The 17,062-nt window shown below is 36.0% G+C and overlaps 1 protein-coding gene across 1 annotated transcript; it reads right to left on the bottom strand.

Annotated features, from left to right (window-relative positions):
• Positions 1-12,914: 12,914 nt before the first annotated feature.
• Positions 12,915-16,913, bottom strand: LOC111212529 (putative F-box protein At3g23260). The gene has a single exon (XM_048744365.1). The coding sequence runs from the start codon at positions 15,654-15,656 to the stop codon at positions 14,535-14,537; it is 1,122 nt and encodes a 373-aa protein (XP_048600322.1). The 5' UTR covers positions 15,657-16,913; the 3' UTR covers positions 12,915-14,534.
• Positions 16,914-17,062: the final 149 nt, after the last annotated feature.

Raw genomic sequence — 17,062 nt, 5'->3', positions numbered from 1 at the left:
TTGCCTTTTATGTCGATACGTGAGTTGTCCCCGAATTGAACCTTTCCTGTGACTCCCTTGTCAAGTTTGATGAAGAACGATCGGTTCCCACTCATGTGATTGCTTGCCCCATTATCAAGATACCATAAGTTTTCCATCCCTCGTTCAACTTCAAAGATACTTGGCTTCACTTTCTCCTCATTGAGATACACTACTTCATGCATCATAAGTTCATCAGCCTCTTGTGTATCTCCTTCCTTTTTTCAGTAGTTTCTTGCAGTTTAAGTAGCTTGTCCGGACAGTTACTTGCATAATGTCCTTATTTGTCGCAAGCAAAACACGTTATATGACTTGTATCTCGGTTTTGACTTTGTTTATACGCCTCTCTCTGAGCGTAGAAACCACCATTGCGTCCTCGACCTCGTCCTCTCCAGTTACCTCGTCCACCTCTTCCTCGTCCTCCTCGTCCATAACCATCTTGACGAGATTCACTGTTGTTGGCGTATAATAACTTTCCATGATCGTCTTCATGTTCTTCTTCTTCTTCAAATCTACGCTCTTCATAAGCTTTTAGTCGACCTACAATATCCTCAAAGCTAGTCGTGTTTAGATCAAGCACCTGCATCAAGTGATGCGACAATATGAATGTATTTTCTCTTTGGTAGACTTTTCAAGAACTTCTTGACGATCTTCGGCTCTTCAATAATTTCACCTAATGAGGTAGATTTCGACGTGATTTCAGATAGTTTTCCTACAAAGGAATCAATGGTGTCTTCTTCCTTCATCTTGAGTCTGTCGAATTCAGCCATTAGGGTTTGTAAAGGAGCTTCTTGTACTCTTTCAGCCCCGGCATGTCTTGCTTTGATAGCCTCCCATACTCCTTTGGCTGTATCGAGATAACCAACTTGTAGTGTCAGAGCCTCAGGAATGGATTGAAAGAGTAAAGCTACAGCCTTGTTGTTCTTTTCTTCATGTTTACTTCCTGGATCAATCGTCTCCCATACTTTATTAACTTTGAGCGCAATCTTCATTCGCATAGCCCAGAGAGTGTAATTGGTAGAGGTTAGCATCGGAAACTTAATGGACGAAGGTCTCGTTCCTTTGACATTCGTCTCAGCTTCTTCTTTTACGTCGGCCATGGTCGTATTCTTCACACGATCTCTTATTCTAGGCTTGTATCAATGTGTATGGCTCTGATACCAATTATTGAATCACAAACACAGTTTAACAAGAAGTCCTTCTCTTACACTACAAGAAAACGTAAGCTTAACGAGGACAATTAACGAGGAATATTTTTCCTCGTAAATTTACGTCGATTTTACGAGGAAATTACGCAGAAAAATAAAAACAGCGTTATTTCCTCGTAAAGTAACGACGAAACAGTTTCGTCGTAAAGTCGATGTAAAGTCACGTGGCTTTTACGAGGAAATCGTATTTCCTCATACATTTCACGTAAACTTAGCGTGGTCTTTATGAGGAAACAATTTATGTCTACTTAGCGACGAAATTTTGAATCCACCAACTTTGTTTGTCACACGTTTTTTTTTCGGCCACCTAACTAATTTTCGTCGTAAATTCGTAGGAAAATTACAACTACCAGATTCAAAAATTTTCTATAAATAGAGATGTTTGAACATCATTTTAAACACATCAACAAAAAAAACGTGAAAGAAAAAAAAATGGCTGGCTCCGGGAATATTTTCGAGTTGCGGAAGTGGATGTATATACATAGAGATGCTAACGGGAGAGTGACGAAAGAATACCTTGCGGGGATGGAGACATTTATGCATCAAGGAGATTCAACACCGCTCGCCCAAGAAAGTGGTAAGATGTTCTGTCCTTGTCGGAAATGCAACAATTCGAAACTGGCATACCGTGAAAATGTTTGGAAGCATTTAATAAATAGAGGTTTCACGCCAAATTACTATATCTAGTTTCAACATGGAGAAGGTTTTAATTATGATCATAATGAAGCTAGTAGTAGTAATAGCAATTTTCAGAAAAAAGAACCGGTTGATCATCATTTGCATAATTAACATAGTTACCATCAGGAGGAGATGGTAGATTATGATAGGGTTCATGATATGGTAGCTGATGCATTCGTAGCTCATGATGAAGATGAAGAACCTAATATAGATGCAAAAAAGTTTTACGAAATGTTAAACGCGGCGAATCAACCACTTTACAGTGGTTGTAGAGAAGGTCTCTCTAAATTGTCGTTGGCTGCTAGAATGATGAATATTAAAACTGATCACAATCTACCTGAAAGTTGCATGAACAAATGGGCAGACTTGTTTAAAGAGTATTTGCCGGAAGACAATGTGTCTGCTGATTCTTATTATGAGATTCAGAAACTGGTTTTTAGTCTTGGGTTGCCTTCGGAGATAATAGATGTTTGCATCAACAACTGCATGATCTATTGGGGAGATGATGAGAAGATAGAAGAATGTTGATTCTGCAAGAAGCCACGATTCAAGCCGCAAGGACGGGGACGTAATAGGGTACCGTACCAAAGGATGTGGTACCTACCAATTACAGACAGATTGAAAAGATTGTATCAATCAGAGCAGACTGCTGGAAAGATGAGATGGCATGCCGAGCATACTCAGTCGGATGGTGAGATGACTCATCCATCAGATGCAAGAGCCTGGAAATATTTCAACAAAGTACATCCGGATTTTGCTAGCAATAGCCGGAATGTGTATCTCGGACTATGCACAGATGAATTTAGTCCGTTCGGATTGTCAGGGAGACAATATTCATTGTGGCCAGTCTTTCTTACACCATACAACCTGCCACCGGAGATGTGCATGCAACGGGAGTTGCTATTCTTGACCATTTTAATACCTGGTCCGAACCATCCAAAAAGGTCCCTGGATGTTTTCCTACAACCACTGATAAAAGAGTTGAAGGATTTGTGGTCAACAGGGGTGAGGACGTATGACTGTTCAACGAAGACGAATTTTACGATGCGAGCGATGCTTTTGTGGACCATAAGTGATTTTCCTGCCTATGGGATGTTGTCTGGATGGACTACACACGGGAGATTAGCTTGTCCATATTGTAATGGAACGACAGATGCATTTCAACTGAAGAATGGTAGGAAGACAAGTAGTTTTGATTGTCACCGTCGATTTCTTCCCATTGGCCATCTTTACCGAAGAAACAAGAATTTGTTTAGGCACAAACGGGTTGTGAGAGACACTCCTCCATATCTAACTGGAGAACAAATTGAAGTGCAAATCGACTACTACGGAGCTAACGAAACAGTTCGTTGGGGTGGTAATTGGCATGTCCCTCGTAATATGCCTGATTCTTACGGTGTTCATCACAACTGGCACAAGAAGAGTATATTTTGGGAGTTGCCATATTGGAAGGATCTTCTTCTGCGCCACAACCTCGATGTGATGCATATAGAGAAGAATTTCTTTGAGAACATCATGAATACAATATTGAATGTCCCAGGGAAGACAAAAGACAACATAAAATCGAGGTTGGACTTGCCGGATATTTGCTCAAGAAGCGAGTTACATATTAAAAGCAATGGACAAGTTCCCGTTCCGATATTCAGATTGTGTTCAGAAAAAAAGTCGGTGTTGTTCAACTGGATGGCATCAGAAGTGAAGTTCCCCGATGGGTATGTTTCGAATCTCTCTAGATGTGTTGAAAAGGGTCAAAAGTTCTCCGAGATGAAGAGTCATGATTGTCATGTCTTTATGCAATGACTACTGCCCTTTGCATTTGCGGAGCTACTTCCAACAAACGTACATGAAGCACTTGCAGGTACGTAGTGTATTATATCACAATAATTTTATAACGGTCTAATTTACAAAATAATATATGACTAACAATGTGTTTAATTGTTTTTGGAATATAAAAGGCATTGGAGCATTTTTCAGGGATTTGAGCACACACACTCTTAAAGAAGAAGTTGTGGAACAGCTTCAGGAGAACATTCCCATCTTATTGTGCAACTTGGAGAAGATATTGTCTCCCGGATTTTTTGACGTCATGGAGCATCTAGCTGTCCACCTCCCATATGAGGCATTGCTTCGTGGACCTGTACATTACGGATGGATGTATCAGTATGAGCGAGCCATGAAAAATTTGAAGGGAAAAGCAAAGAACCTCGCCAAAGTTGAAGGTTCTATAATTGCTGGAAGTTTGACGGAAGAAGTTTCTCACTTCACATCGTACTACTTTGCGTCAAAAGTACGTACCCGGAGAAGAGCTCCAAGAAGATATGATGATGGTGGTGTTGCGCCAACATATGCAGTTGCTGGTGTTCCAGACATCTTTAGCCAGATTGGGCGGCTCGGTGGGAAGTCTAAAGAGATTTGGTGGTCGAGTGAACAAGACGCTCATAGTGCACACACCTATATTCTACTCAATTGCGAGGATTCATTGATGTTTTATTTTGAAAGATAACATATATGGACACTTCGAAACACATATAAGTATAATTAATTATATAATTGCGAGAGATTCATTCCTATAAAATGTGATTTTGCAGCCTATTTGTTTCTCAAGTCGAAGAAACATTTCCTGGTATATCCACAAGTGACGTAGACAAAAGGAAAGATCAACACTTCATTAAGTGGTTGCGGAATCAGGTATTAACTCAAACTCTTTTTTCTTACATGATCTGTATTTCATTAACATTCTCTTTATTTTGCAGGTTGATTATGACGACGATGCAGATTATCCTAAGTGGTTACACGAAGTAATTCAATCTCCACTTGTAAAGGTCACCACATCACAGATGTATTTCATACGAGACTATACTTTTCACACATATGAGTATGGTAGACAGCGGGCGACCAGTAACTATGGAATATGTGTGAAAGGGGAAACAGATTTCAACGGGATCTTGACGGAGATTATTGAAGTCGAATTTCCAGGGTTACTGAAGCTGAAATGCGCCTTCTTCAAATATGAATGGTTCGACCCCGTTGTCAACAGAGGTGTTCGTTCTAACAAATTCGGTGTAGTTGATGTCAACGGTGGACGAAGGTACAACAAATTTGAGCCTTTCATCTTAGCTTCACAAGCAGACCAAGTTAGCTTCCTTCCATACCCTCGGATGAGAGATTCAGGTATAAATTGGTTAGCAGTGATCAAAGTTACACCTCGAGGACGAATCATCAGTGGAGAAGAACCACCATTGCAAGAAGAACAGATAAATGAAGTCGAGGAACCTGAACAAGAAATTGATGACATCCTTCTCATTGATCCGCATAATCACGAGTACGAAGATCTTACCAATGATGCCACAGACGAAGCTGTTGAAGACGAGTTTAATGAAAATGATGATGTTTCTAGTGATGACGAGAATGTCAATGTATCTGATTGATGTATTTGATTTTGTGTAGGGTGTTTTATGAATAAGATGTGGGAGTTTGTTTTATTAATAAGGTAATGTGGGGTTTGTTTTATGAATAAGGTAATGTAGGAGTTTGTTTTATGAATAAGCAAATGTAGGAATTGTGGTTTGGAATGGAAATAAAGATGGGGTTTGGAATATATGAAGTAGAAAATAAGGAATATGGGGTTTGGGGTTTCGGATTTTAGGGATTTAAACATAACACTCGTTAATTCCACGTAAGTAAAAATCGTCGTAAAGGACTCGTAAGCCAACAAGGAAATAACGACGAAATATAGAAATAAAGAACGCGGGGCTCGTTAATTCCATGTAAGCGCAAATCATCGTAAATACTGCGTAGGATAAAATCGTCGTAAATACCACGTAGGACGAAATCATCGTAAACACCACGTAAGCTAACGAGGAAATAACGATAAAATGTAAAAATAAAGATGGGGTTTGGAATATATGAAGTAGAAAATAAGGAATATGGGGTTTGGGGTTTCGGATTTTAGGGATTTAAACATAACACTCGTTAATTCCACGTAAGTAGAAATCGTCGTAAACACCACGTAATAGGATTCGTCGTAAACACCACGTAACCTAAATCGTCGTAAACACCACGTAAGGGGAATCGTCGTAAATAACTCGTAATGTAAAAACTAGAAAAAAAAAAAGAAAAAGGAGAAAGATACCAGATTCACATGTGGCAAGACTTCCAGCAATTATAATATGTAAGTCTTGCCCACATGAATTCTAATATCTTCTTCTTTTCCGTTTTTTTTCAAATATTTATAATTTGAATAGGATTTTGCTGAGGAGTGTGATTTGAGATATGGTGTGATTTGGGATTTTGTGTGTGGTTTGAGAATGAGAGTTGTGGGTATATTTATTGGAAAGCACGGCTCGTCAATTCCACGTAAACAAAATCGTCGTTAATACCCCGTATATAAAAACACGGGCCTTTGTAATTCCTCGCTATTTCCTCGTACAATAAAACACGGACCTTTGTAACTGCTCGCTATTTCGTCGTAACCTTACGAGGAATTTACGACGATATGTAATCTTATATATAAAGAGCGCTCACTCTTTCTTTCCTCTCTACTTCCTCTCCACTTCCTCTCCATTTCGTAGCAATGGTAAGCCTCTCTAATTCCTCTCTAATTTGGTTAGTTTAGGATATATTAGGTGGTTAGTATAGGGAATTTAGATAGGTTTACGGATTTTATGTTATTTAGTGTTGATTAGGTGGATAATGTTGGGAAATATACTGTTGATGTTAATTCTAAAAATTAATTTTTTTTCCCAGGTTCGAAGAGGAAGACTTACTGTCCATTACCGTGAGATGTTCGGTGAGCCGGGTAGTCGTTTAGACCCGTCTCCTTCAGCTCCCGGTTCTTCGGGTCAGGAGACTGTCCCCGAGACTCAGTACACTCAGAGAGTCTCTGGGTCTCCTTCTTCTAGTGCACCATCGGCTCCTCATGTGCCTTCCTCGATGGCTCATCCGACGATGTCTCCTCCTGTGCCTCCTCCGATGGCACCTCCGATGCCCGCCGAGATTCATCCCGATTTGATGGTGCCTCTGAGTGCTCCTTACTCGCAGTACACTGTAGAGGACATTCTCCGTCTGCCAGGCAGAGAAGGTTTACCAGTCATCGATCCCGACCGACCGGACGGAACTTTGTGGTATGTTACATTAATTTTTTTTTAATTCGTTTAAATTTATAACATTAAAAAAATAATTTCTATTTTAAATTTGGTTTTTTTCCTGGTTTGGATTGACGGATGTCTTGCATCGGACGTAACCGACACGATCAAAGGTTACTTCTCCATAGCACATCCGAACTGGCGTAAGACGCCTCACTACGTCAGAAAGACCTAGTTCAAAATTTACACTGTAAGTTTCTATTAATTAATTCTATATACTTTAATTTTTCATGATTTATATATATTTCTTTTAAAAAAACTAATTATTTATTTAATTTTTTCCACAGCAAAAATATAATTGGGCCTTGGGGTCACTGAGAGGGTGAGGAAATCGTTTAACGTGAAGGCAAAAGTTCGCTTGTTGGACACGGTCTCAAACTGGAAGGGTGACTGGATCGTGAAGGGGTATGAGCGTGGCAAACCCGCTGAGCTCACCACGGATGTATGGGATGGCCTCATCCGTTATTGGCGTCTTCCTGATTCCATTAGAATTGCCCAGTCTTGCTCTAACTCCCGTAAGTCGATGAGCACGGGAACGGACCGATGCTTCACACTACGGGCCAAAAATCCCACGCCGGTGTCCGTATGGAAATGGTAATTAAATATTTTATTAAATAATTTTTTTAATATATATATATATTTAGTTTTATTCTAACTTCTTTAAATGTTTTTTAGGCCAAAGAGACGGGACAGCTCCCGTCTCTTATGGAACTTTACGAGAGGACCCACAAGAACAAGGCGGGTGTATTTGTAGATGGCAAGTCCGAGCAAATCTACAACGACGTGGTTGCTTGGGTTGAAGACCGCCTGACCCAGCTGACCCAGCAGTCTACCGACGGATTATCCGTCACCTTATCCACACTTGAAGTGGATAAGATTTACGAGGAGGTAAATTTTCTAAAGTTTTAATTTTTTTATTATTCATTTAATTTAACTTTAAAATTTTACTAATAATATATATTTTTTGTTTTTAAGGTTGTCCCTAAAAAAAAGGGACGGACGTTGGGGATTGGTTCCGTCAATGATGTTCCGAGAGCGACATCGTCTTATGGTCAGCGACGGGATGATGAAGTCTTTCAGCTGCGTAGAGAGTCCGATGAGCTGCGTAGAGAGTTGATCTCGACGCGATCTGCGTTCACAGCTCGTGTGGGTGGACTCGAGGGCTTCTTGGATGTTGTAGCGGCCACAAATCCGGAATGAGAGACCTTGTTGAGGACCATGCGACAACGAAATCCTATTCCAGGCGAGTCATCATCCGACACACATGCCGAGACGGATGTAGCGGCGAGGAGTAATGAATTCTACCAAGCGATGAACGACTCTTAGTTCTTTTTTATTCGGTTCTTGTATTATAAATTCAAACTTATTTATATATATAAATTTTTTTGGTTTTTGATCTTTTTAGAATTTTTATTTTATTAAAAAATTAAATTTTTTAAATTATTTTTTAATAATATTTTTATATTTCTGTAAAATAATGAAACGAAGTAAATTCGTAGCTAATGTTGCGACTTCTTTACGTGGAAGTTTAACGAGTTCTTTACGAGGAATAATTTACAAGGAAATGACGTGGAAACGTATAAGTGTGGAAAACTCTCAAGGTATTTACGTGAAATTTACGAGGATATATTTTCGAGTTTTTAACGTGTGTTTTATGAGTAACTCGTTTCGAGGTATTTACGAGGAAACTTAGCGGCGTCCTTACGTGGAAGCTTTACGTGTTCTTTATGACGAAAAGCTTTGCTTCGTTTTTACGACGAAATCATTTTCTCGCTATGTTACGATGAATAAGCGAGGATATATGCGTTACGACAAACGTTTAACGACGAAACGTTATTAATCAATCAAACTCACAAGTTTCAATCACAAAATCACTCTCTCAACTCACACGAGATGCAACAACATAAGCATCTCTACTTATAAGGCTAGATAACTCCTAATCCTATTAATTAGTATAACAATTTTTCCTTATTTTCTAATCCTATTACAAAACCATATCTCAATAGGATTAGGATAGCTTGTGTCTTAAGCTATTGTTAAGCTTATTCCAACACCTACAAGAAAAGCGACTACTATGCTCTTGGTTACGACAACAAATCCTCCAGCAAGCAATACAAAATTTTGAGAATGGATCGCACAGATCTCCCCCTCAACAACGTGTACGAGGTTTGTGACTTCACCACTAATTCGTGGCGTGTTCTTGGTGTGGCAACTGATTGTTTTTAGCAAAATATCGTCATGGCATATCTGTGAAGGGAAATACTTATTGGGTTGCTACTCAAGCAGTAGAAAAGCCAAACCATGATTTCATACTTAGCTTTGATTTTTCAACAGAGATGTTTCAAAGTCTGTCTCTTCCTTATCCTCTTCGGTATGGTATATCGGCTTTATCAGTGGTGAGAGAAGAGCAACTTTGTCTCTTAGGTGCTGACCTTGACATATATTTTTGGGATGGGGGCATACCTTTATCATGTTTACAAGTATGGGTGATAACTAGTAGTGGATCATGGAACAAGTCCCAAGCACTAGTGTATAACACAAGGAGATATTCGTCTTCTAAAGGGATGAGTTTTTTAGCAGATGAGCAGAACAAAGTTGTAGTGTTTTTAAACACCAACAACATGTTACACGTTATGCGACAAAACAAAAACATCTTAGCGAATCATCTTGGTGGAAATTCCTCACTTCTTCTGAATTATGTACAAAGTTTGACACACATCCAACATGCTACACTTCCTGGAGGACGCAAAAGGAAAGCACCAAGTACCTGACTTGTACTTGTCTCACTAATATATCCAGTTGTGTATCTTTTCCTTGTGTATTTAAAAAAAAAGTGAATTTAAGGTTTAAGATAACAGTGCAACTGACATAATGATTATTATGTTGAGATATTAACATCTTTGACTAAGATGACTCTTTATACTACTAAGATGACACTAATCTATCCAGTTTAGATGTTTTTCTCTCTTGTTGGGTCTTTTCATGCATGACAAGATGACTCTTTATACTAGGTCTTGCTTATCTTTTTTTTTTTTGAAACACAGGTCTTGCTTATCTAGTTTTTCCGATATACAAGAAAATGTTAAAAAAGAAAAAAAACTGTTTTAATACGCGATGTTATGTAAGCATATGTAGTTTTAGTCGGGCAGAAAGAAAAATATAATACATTTCTTCCAGAATTGAATAAAGATGTCAATCCTAAGAAATATATCTCAAAGATGTAAGTTCTGATTCATATGATTCATCATATTCATTTCTAAAACATAGCCTTTTTCATTTTTTTTTTCCCAAACCTCCTGTTTGATTCAGGGTTTTAAAACAGAGACTCTGTTTCTCCCCTGTTTATCTCCTCTGTATCTTACAAAAAATGCAATAATGCGTCTATAATACTAAATCACAAACATATACACATACTTATTCGGCGATACCTGGACTGATGGCTATAAATGGGATCTAATGTATAACATGATTTTCTAGATTTTGTTAAAGACTGATAACTAAGAAACATAGACAGTCAACATCAGGCCCGTCCCTTGCATAAGACCATGATTAACATGGGGTTTTTATAGTGGAGTTCTTATCAGAAGTTAAGAAACTGTTTCTTAACTTTTAACTAAAAAAGCTAATAACCGGTTCTTAAAGTCCTTATTTAAGAACCGGTTCTTAGTTTTTTTAGTTAAAAGTTAAAAAACAGTTTCTTAACTTCCGCTAAGAATCTCACTCTAAGAACTCCGGGTTAATCATGCTCTAAGGCTCATCAAGCATATGCTTTAGACCACAATCAAATAAATAGTTTTAGAGGCCACGCTTTAGTGATCTTTTAGTGTAGTGGTTTCATATTGTTTGCTAATAATACTCGTGACATACGAGAGTTCAACTCCTATCATGCACTTTTTTAAAAACACATACGCATCTTTTCACTACTTTTTCTGTCAGTTGTCATATAATATACTAGGTGTGCAGTAAAGAATTTTTTAAATCTAACTTATATTTAAAAATAAATTTTATTAAATATTATAGATTTTACTATTTTCTTACTAATATTTGATATATATTTGATATATATTAAATCAATTTGTATAAAACTAATAAAAATGATAAAAAAATTTGAAAGCTTTAGTAATACAAATTGTATAATTATACAAAAATAATAATATTTCAAAATTTAAAATGTTATATATGAATATATTTATTTTATAGATGATGTATGAACTATTACCAAATTTTTAAAAAAAGATTACCAAAAAGAAATATCAATATTAAATATAATATATGAATTATTATCATATTCTAATAAGTTTGCCAAAAATATAAATCAACATTAAATGAAATTATCCATGTCATATTTTTCCGGAAGCCATGTCATATTTGTTTTGTGAAATTGATTGTAGAGAGAACATGTGGCAAAATCACTTCGCAAATATAGTCTGGGGGATTTTTGAAAGCTTTAGTAATACAAATTGTATAATTATACAAAATAATAATATTTCAAAATTTGAAATGTTATATATGAATATATTTATTTTATAGATGATGTATGAGCTATTACCATATTTAAAAAAAAATTACCAAAAAGAAATATCAATATTAAATGTAATATATGAATTATTACCATATTCTAATAAGTTTGCCAAAAACATAAATCAACATTAAATGAAATTATCCATGTCATATTTTTCTGGAAGTCATGTCATCAATTTCAGTAGGCATGTCATATTTGTTTTGTGAAATTAATTGTAAATAGGACATGTGGCAAAATCACTTCGCAAATATAGTCTAGGGGATTGCTTAACAAAATTATTATGTTGTTGACAAAAAAAACAGTATGACTCTCTTAGATTATTTTCATTCCTTAATAATTTTATATATCATATGTTTCATTTATTTTAAATTAAATTCTTAATCTTTTTTTATTATACTACTGCTTAAATTACTATAGCTTTATAACTTTAACTGCCATAATTATATTTTTCCTACTATATTTAAATTAAAATATTATTATCTTGCTAAATATTGATTCATCGTTGAAAACATATTTTAAATATTACATAATATATAGCTCTAATACTATTCAGTTACAAAAAAAAAATCATTCTGATATATAATTATTTGTTACTAAAATTTTTAAGGCCACGTTATGTTAATTTGCTTTAAGCCACCAAATTAATAGGGACGGCACTGGTCAACATAAACCATATAACAAAATGCATTGTTTGTTTCTTTGTAATGGTATATTTGTCGTGACTAGAAGAGCCACAATAATGAACTGGATAGTGTTTGGACGTGTCTTCACAGTTCACTTCATATAAACTAATGTAGTTCATGGCAAAATTATGTTGAAACAAACCTAACAACATCATAGGTGCATGTTTATATTGTTCACGTCAAGTATTAGTCTTTGTACTTTTCATATTATGTGGGTTTTTTTGTAAGAAACATTGCTGGTTTTTTAAGTTGTCATGGTATCACCATTTTGTTATATGGTTTATGTTGACTATGTTAGTTGAAATGGTTGAGCATTTTTGGGTCTTTTCATGCATGACAAGATGACTCTTTATACTAGATATTTTCTCTCTTTTTGGGTCTTTTCATGCATGACAAGATAACTCTTTATACTATTACTACGTCTTGCTTATGTAGTTTTTTTTCGATATACAAGAACATGTTTTAAAACGTGATGTTATGTAAGCATATATAATTTTAGTTAGACAGAAAGAAAAGTATAATACATTTCTTCCAGAATTGAATAAAGATGTCAATCCTAAGAAACATATCTCAAAGATATAAGTTCTGATTAATCATATCCATTGCCAAAACATAGCCTTTTTCTTTTTTCCTAAACCTCCTGTTTGATTCAGGGTTTTTAAAACAGAGACTCTGTTTTCTTCTCTGTTTCTCCCGTGTTTATCTCCTCTGTATCTTACAAAAACCAACAATGCATCTATAATACTAAATCACAAACATATATACATACTCATTCGGAGATACATGGACTGATGGTTATAAATGTTATTTAATGTAAAACATGATTTTCAAGATTTTGTTAGACTGATAACTAAGAAACATAGACAGTCAGCATAAACCATATAACACAATGCATTCTTTGTTTTTGTAATGGTATCTTTGTCGTCACTAGAAGCAGGAGAAGACCCACAATAATGAAATGGATAGTGATTGGACGTGTCTTCGCATAAACAAATGTAGTTCATGGCAAATTATGTCGAAACAAACCTAAACACATCATGGGTGCACGTTTATCTTGTTCACGTCAAGTATTAGTCTTTGTAGTTTCATATTTTATTTTTGTTGGTTTTTTCTAAGAAACATTGCCGGTTTTATAAGTTGTCATGGTATCACCATTTTGTTATATGGTTTATGTTGACTATGTTTCTTGGAACGGAGGTTATATTTCTCTTTAAAAATATAATTGGTCAAAATGAAACCCTTCTGGTTCAAATGAGAGACAGGAAATTACTACTATCAGTTAAAAGTATCCATCAATTTTCTCCTCTAAGATATGATACTTGGATGAACTATACTTCCATCTGTGTATTCATGAGTCAAGTAATTAATACTTAAATTGATTATGTGCGTATATTTTCATTTATAAATTTGATTAAGTATTGTTTGGGAATTAGAAGAAGATGCAGAGTCTCTGTTTATGGAAAGAAATAGAGGAGACAACTAGAGGAGAAACAGAAAACAAAACAGTTGCAGAGTCTCTGTTTGAAGATCCTGAGTGAAACATAAGGCTTAGGGAAATTTTGTAGAACAATTTGTCATGAGTGACTTTTGTAAAGCCAAAACTCTTGTGGAAAAATAAAATCGGCCAAAATGTTAAGACTTACTATTGCAGCGTGCTATACAAGTTACCATAAGAATTCTGCTTGACAAATGGTAAATAGGCTCGTATTAGAGAAGCCAACAACAAGACTCTTGTAAAACTTATGAATTGATGATTTTCATTAAACGTATACAAGAGTTTACATATGCATTACAAGAGAACTTTGGAAAAGATCGTATAACTCAAGATAACCATAAATATGTACGAATGATTTTCTTTAACACTGGATCACTCTTATCTATAAATATATGTCTATCCAATATTACCCCTAAAAATGGACGTGTTTTTAGTCAGGCGAATCTTCATCTCCTGCCAACTTTTATATAAGTAAATAGATTTATATTTGATTGGATCAATCCGGTTTACATCATCTGCAGGTTTTGCCCGGTCTCTCTTCGTTATTGATGTTTTTGTTCACTATAACTTGGTTAACGGTCTTGAAATCATCGTTTTCTTTCTTTAACTCGTGGCATTGTACCTCTATCTCTTAAAAGAAACTTACTAATTACAAAGTCTACGCAAAAGCTTTTATATAATGTTAGTTGCAATATTGCTCTTAATCTTAAACCTTAAATTCATTTAGAAAAACACACACACAAGGAAAAAAAAGACAATTGGATAGATTCGTGTCACAAATACCCTTCACGTGCTTGGTGCTTTCCTTTTGCGTCCTCCAGGAAGTGTAGCTTCTTGAATTTGAGCCAAACTTGGTACATAATTCAGAAGAACAGAGGATTTTCCACCAAGATGTTTCTCTAGTGAGTGTTTATTTTGTCGCATAACGTGTAAAATGTTTTTGGTGTTTAAAAACACTACAACTTGGTTCTGCTCGTCTGCCAAAAAACTCATCCCCTTAGAAAACGTATCACTAGTTGTATTATACAATGCTAGGAACTTGTTCCATGATCCAGTACTAGTTATCACCCATACTTGTAAATCTGAAAAACTTGCACCATCATCCATATAAAGCATGTGACGTTTAGCACCTAAGAGACAAAGTTGCTCTTCTCTCACCACTGATAAAGACGATATACCATACGGAAAAGGATGAGGAAGAGACAGATTTTGGAACATCTCGGTTGAAAAATCAAAGCTTAGTATGAAATCATGGTATGGCTTCTCTGCTGCTTGAGTAGCAACCCAATAAGTATTTCCCTTCACAGATATGCCACGACGATATTTTGCTAAAAACCAATCAGTAGCCACACCAAGAACACGCCACGAATTAGAGTTGAAGTCATAAATCTCGTACACGTTCTTATTTGGTCTATCTTGACGATCCAACCTCAAGATTTTGTATTGCTTGCTGGAGGATTTGTTGTCGTAACCGAGAGCACAGTAGTCGGTTTTCTTGTAGCTGTCTCTAGGTTTAACCCACTTGGTTTCCCCTGAACATGGATTCCAAACCACGAGTCTCTTGTCCTTTGTGGTGCATAACAATAAGCCATCGCAGTGAAAAACGTTACGTATGTCGACTTCTTTGGAAGAATCAGAAAGAGGATCTTTCAGGTATAATGCATGAGGTGCAACCTTAACAGATGGATCATGGAGGTTGATCTTTACTAAGCAAACCCTATGATCAATCAACGTGATCATCAGAGACTCCTCCTTTGGTGCATGAGCAGCGTGCATCTTAGCGAAGCTCCCACTTTTCAATTTAGCGTTCCATTGTTTCGATGTTTCTCGGAGTCGTACCAAAGGTATAGCAGAAACCCTAGAGAGTATATCCTCTACCAAATCCCCCGGAAGGCTTCTCCAATGCATAGCTACTTGTGATTAATTAACTCTACAAATCAAAAATCTCTTAATAGTATAAGAAGGGAGGTGGAGCGAGAAAGCAAGCTACAACCGAGAAAGACCTAATTTTTCCTTCTATGTATATCGGTTTCCTATTTTCAAAACTTGTGTAAAAAAGACAATATAACATATTTGCACCAAGAAGTACTCTACAAATCAAAAATAAAAATTAAATAAAGAATAATATATCATAGTAAATATAATCATATACTAAGTTTTCGAATAATCATATATAAATATATGCACTGATACACATACACAGAAAACATGTTAATGTTTATTTTTGTTCGAAAAAAGGTGGTTTCAGCTTTTGCCTAGAACCCAAACATTGTAAATAGTCTTTGCCAGCGTGAATTTAATCCAGGTGACGGTAGTTACAGCCGTACATAAGCAACAACCAGACGGATCTTTGTCTTAACTAGAAGCCACAATAATGAACTGGATATAGCAGCCACAACAGGTATCGACCTAATGTGTCTTGTGGACTGGTGATCGGACATGTCTTCACAGTTAACCTCATACAAACAAACGTAGTTCATGGCAAAATTATGTCGAAACAAAACTAAAAACAAGATAGGCGTCATATTTTGTACTCTGCTAACTAGTTCACGTCAAGATTAGTCTTTGTAGTTTCCTATTTTGAGGGTTTTTTCTACGAAACATTGTCGATTGTATAAGTTGTAATGGTATCACCATTGTGTTTTATGATTTTTGTTGACTATGTTTCTTAGTTCTTCAAATTTTTTATTTTGAAAATAATGTCATTAAATCGCATAATAAGCAATTTAAGAAAAGTTTCTAGTTCTGACATATATATGTGTCATATATTAATTGGTTCTATTCTATAAAGAAAAATAAAAAATAAATACATTTATATAATATTAATTTTTTCTTTTTTTAAGATCATCTGACATGTTTGGAGGGGGGTTTAGGAGTTTCTTAAGGGGGGACCCACAAATTGTTAAAAACCAGTTTCAGAAATCGTCGGATAAGAGCCGATTTTGCTTGGGTTGTTGTACTGTTTGCGGGCTCCATTGACACGTGGCGGACCGCGATTGATTTGTTTTTAATTTTTTTTTTTTTAAATCAGACAAAAAAAAAAAAAAAAAATTCCAAATGGGGTTCTAGTGTTAATCATGCTCTTAGTAAAAGCTGTGGCAGGGCAATTGGTCAAATGATCAAGATTTTTTGTTGTTTTAATTATTATTATTTTTGTTATGACCTGCATGTTTAAGTAAGTAATAGGCATGGGCATTCGGGGTCCCAATCGGGTTTCGGTTTTATCCATTCGGGTTTTGGTTTTCCGGGTTTATCAAAATCAACCCCATTCGGGTTATATAAAAGTTCGGTTCGGGACCGGTTCGGGTTCTATC

This window comes from Brassica napus, chromosome C1, assembly GCF_020379485.1.
Source record: "Brassica napus cultivar Da-Ae chromosome C1, Da-Ae, whole genome shotgun sequence".
Taxonomy (NCBI): Eukaryota; Viridiplantae; Streptophyta; class Magnoliopsida; order Brassicales; family Brassicaceae; genus Brassica; species Brassica napus.
This window is presented reverse-complemented; position numbering and strand designations above follow the sequence as displayed.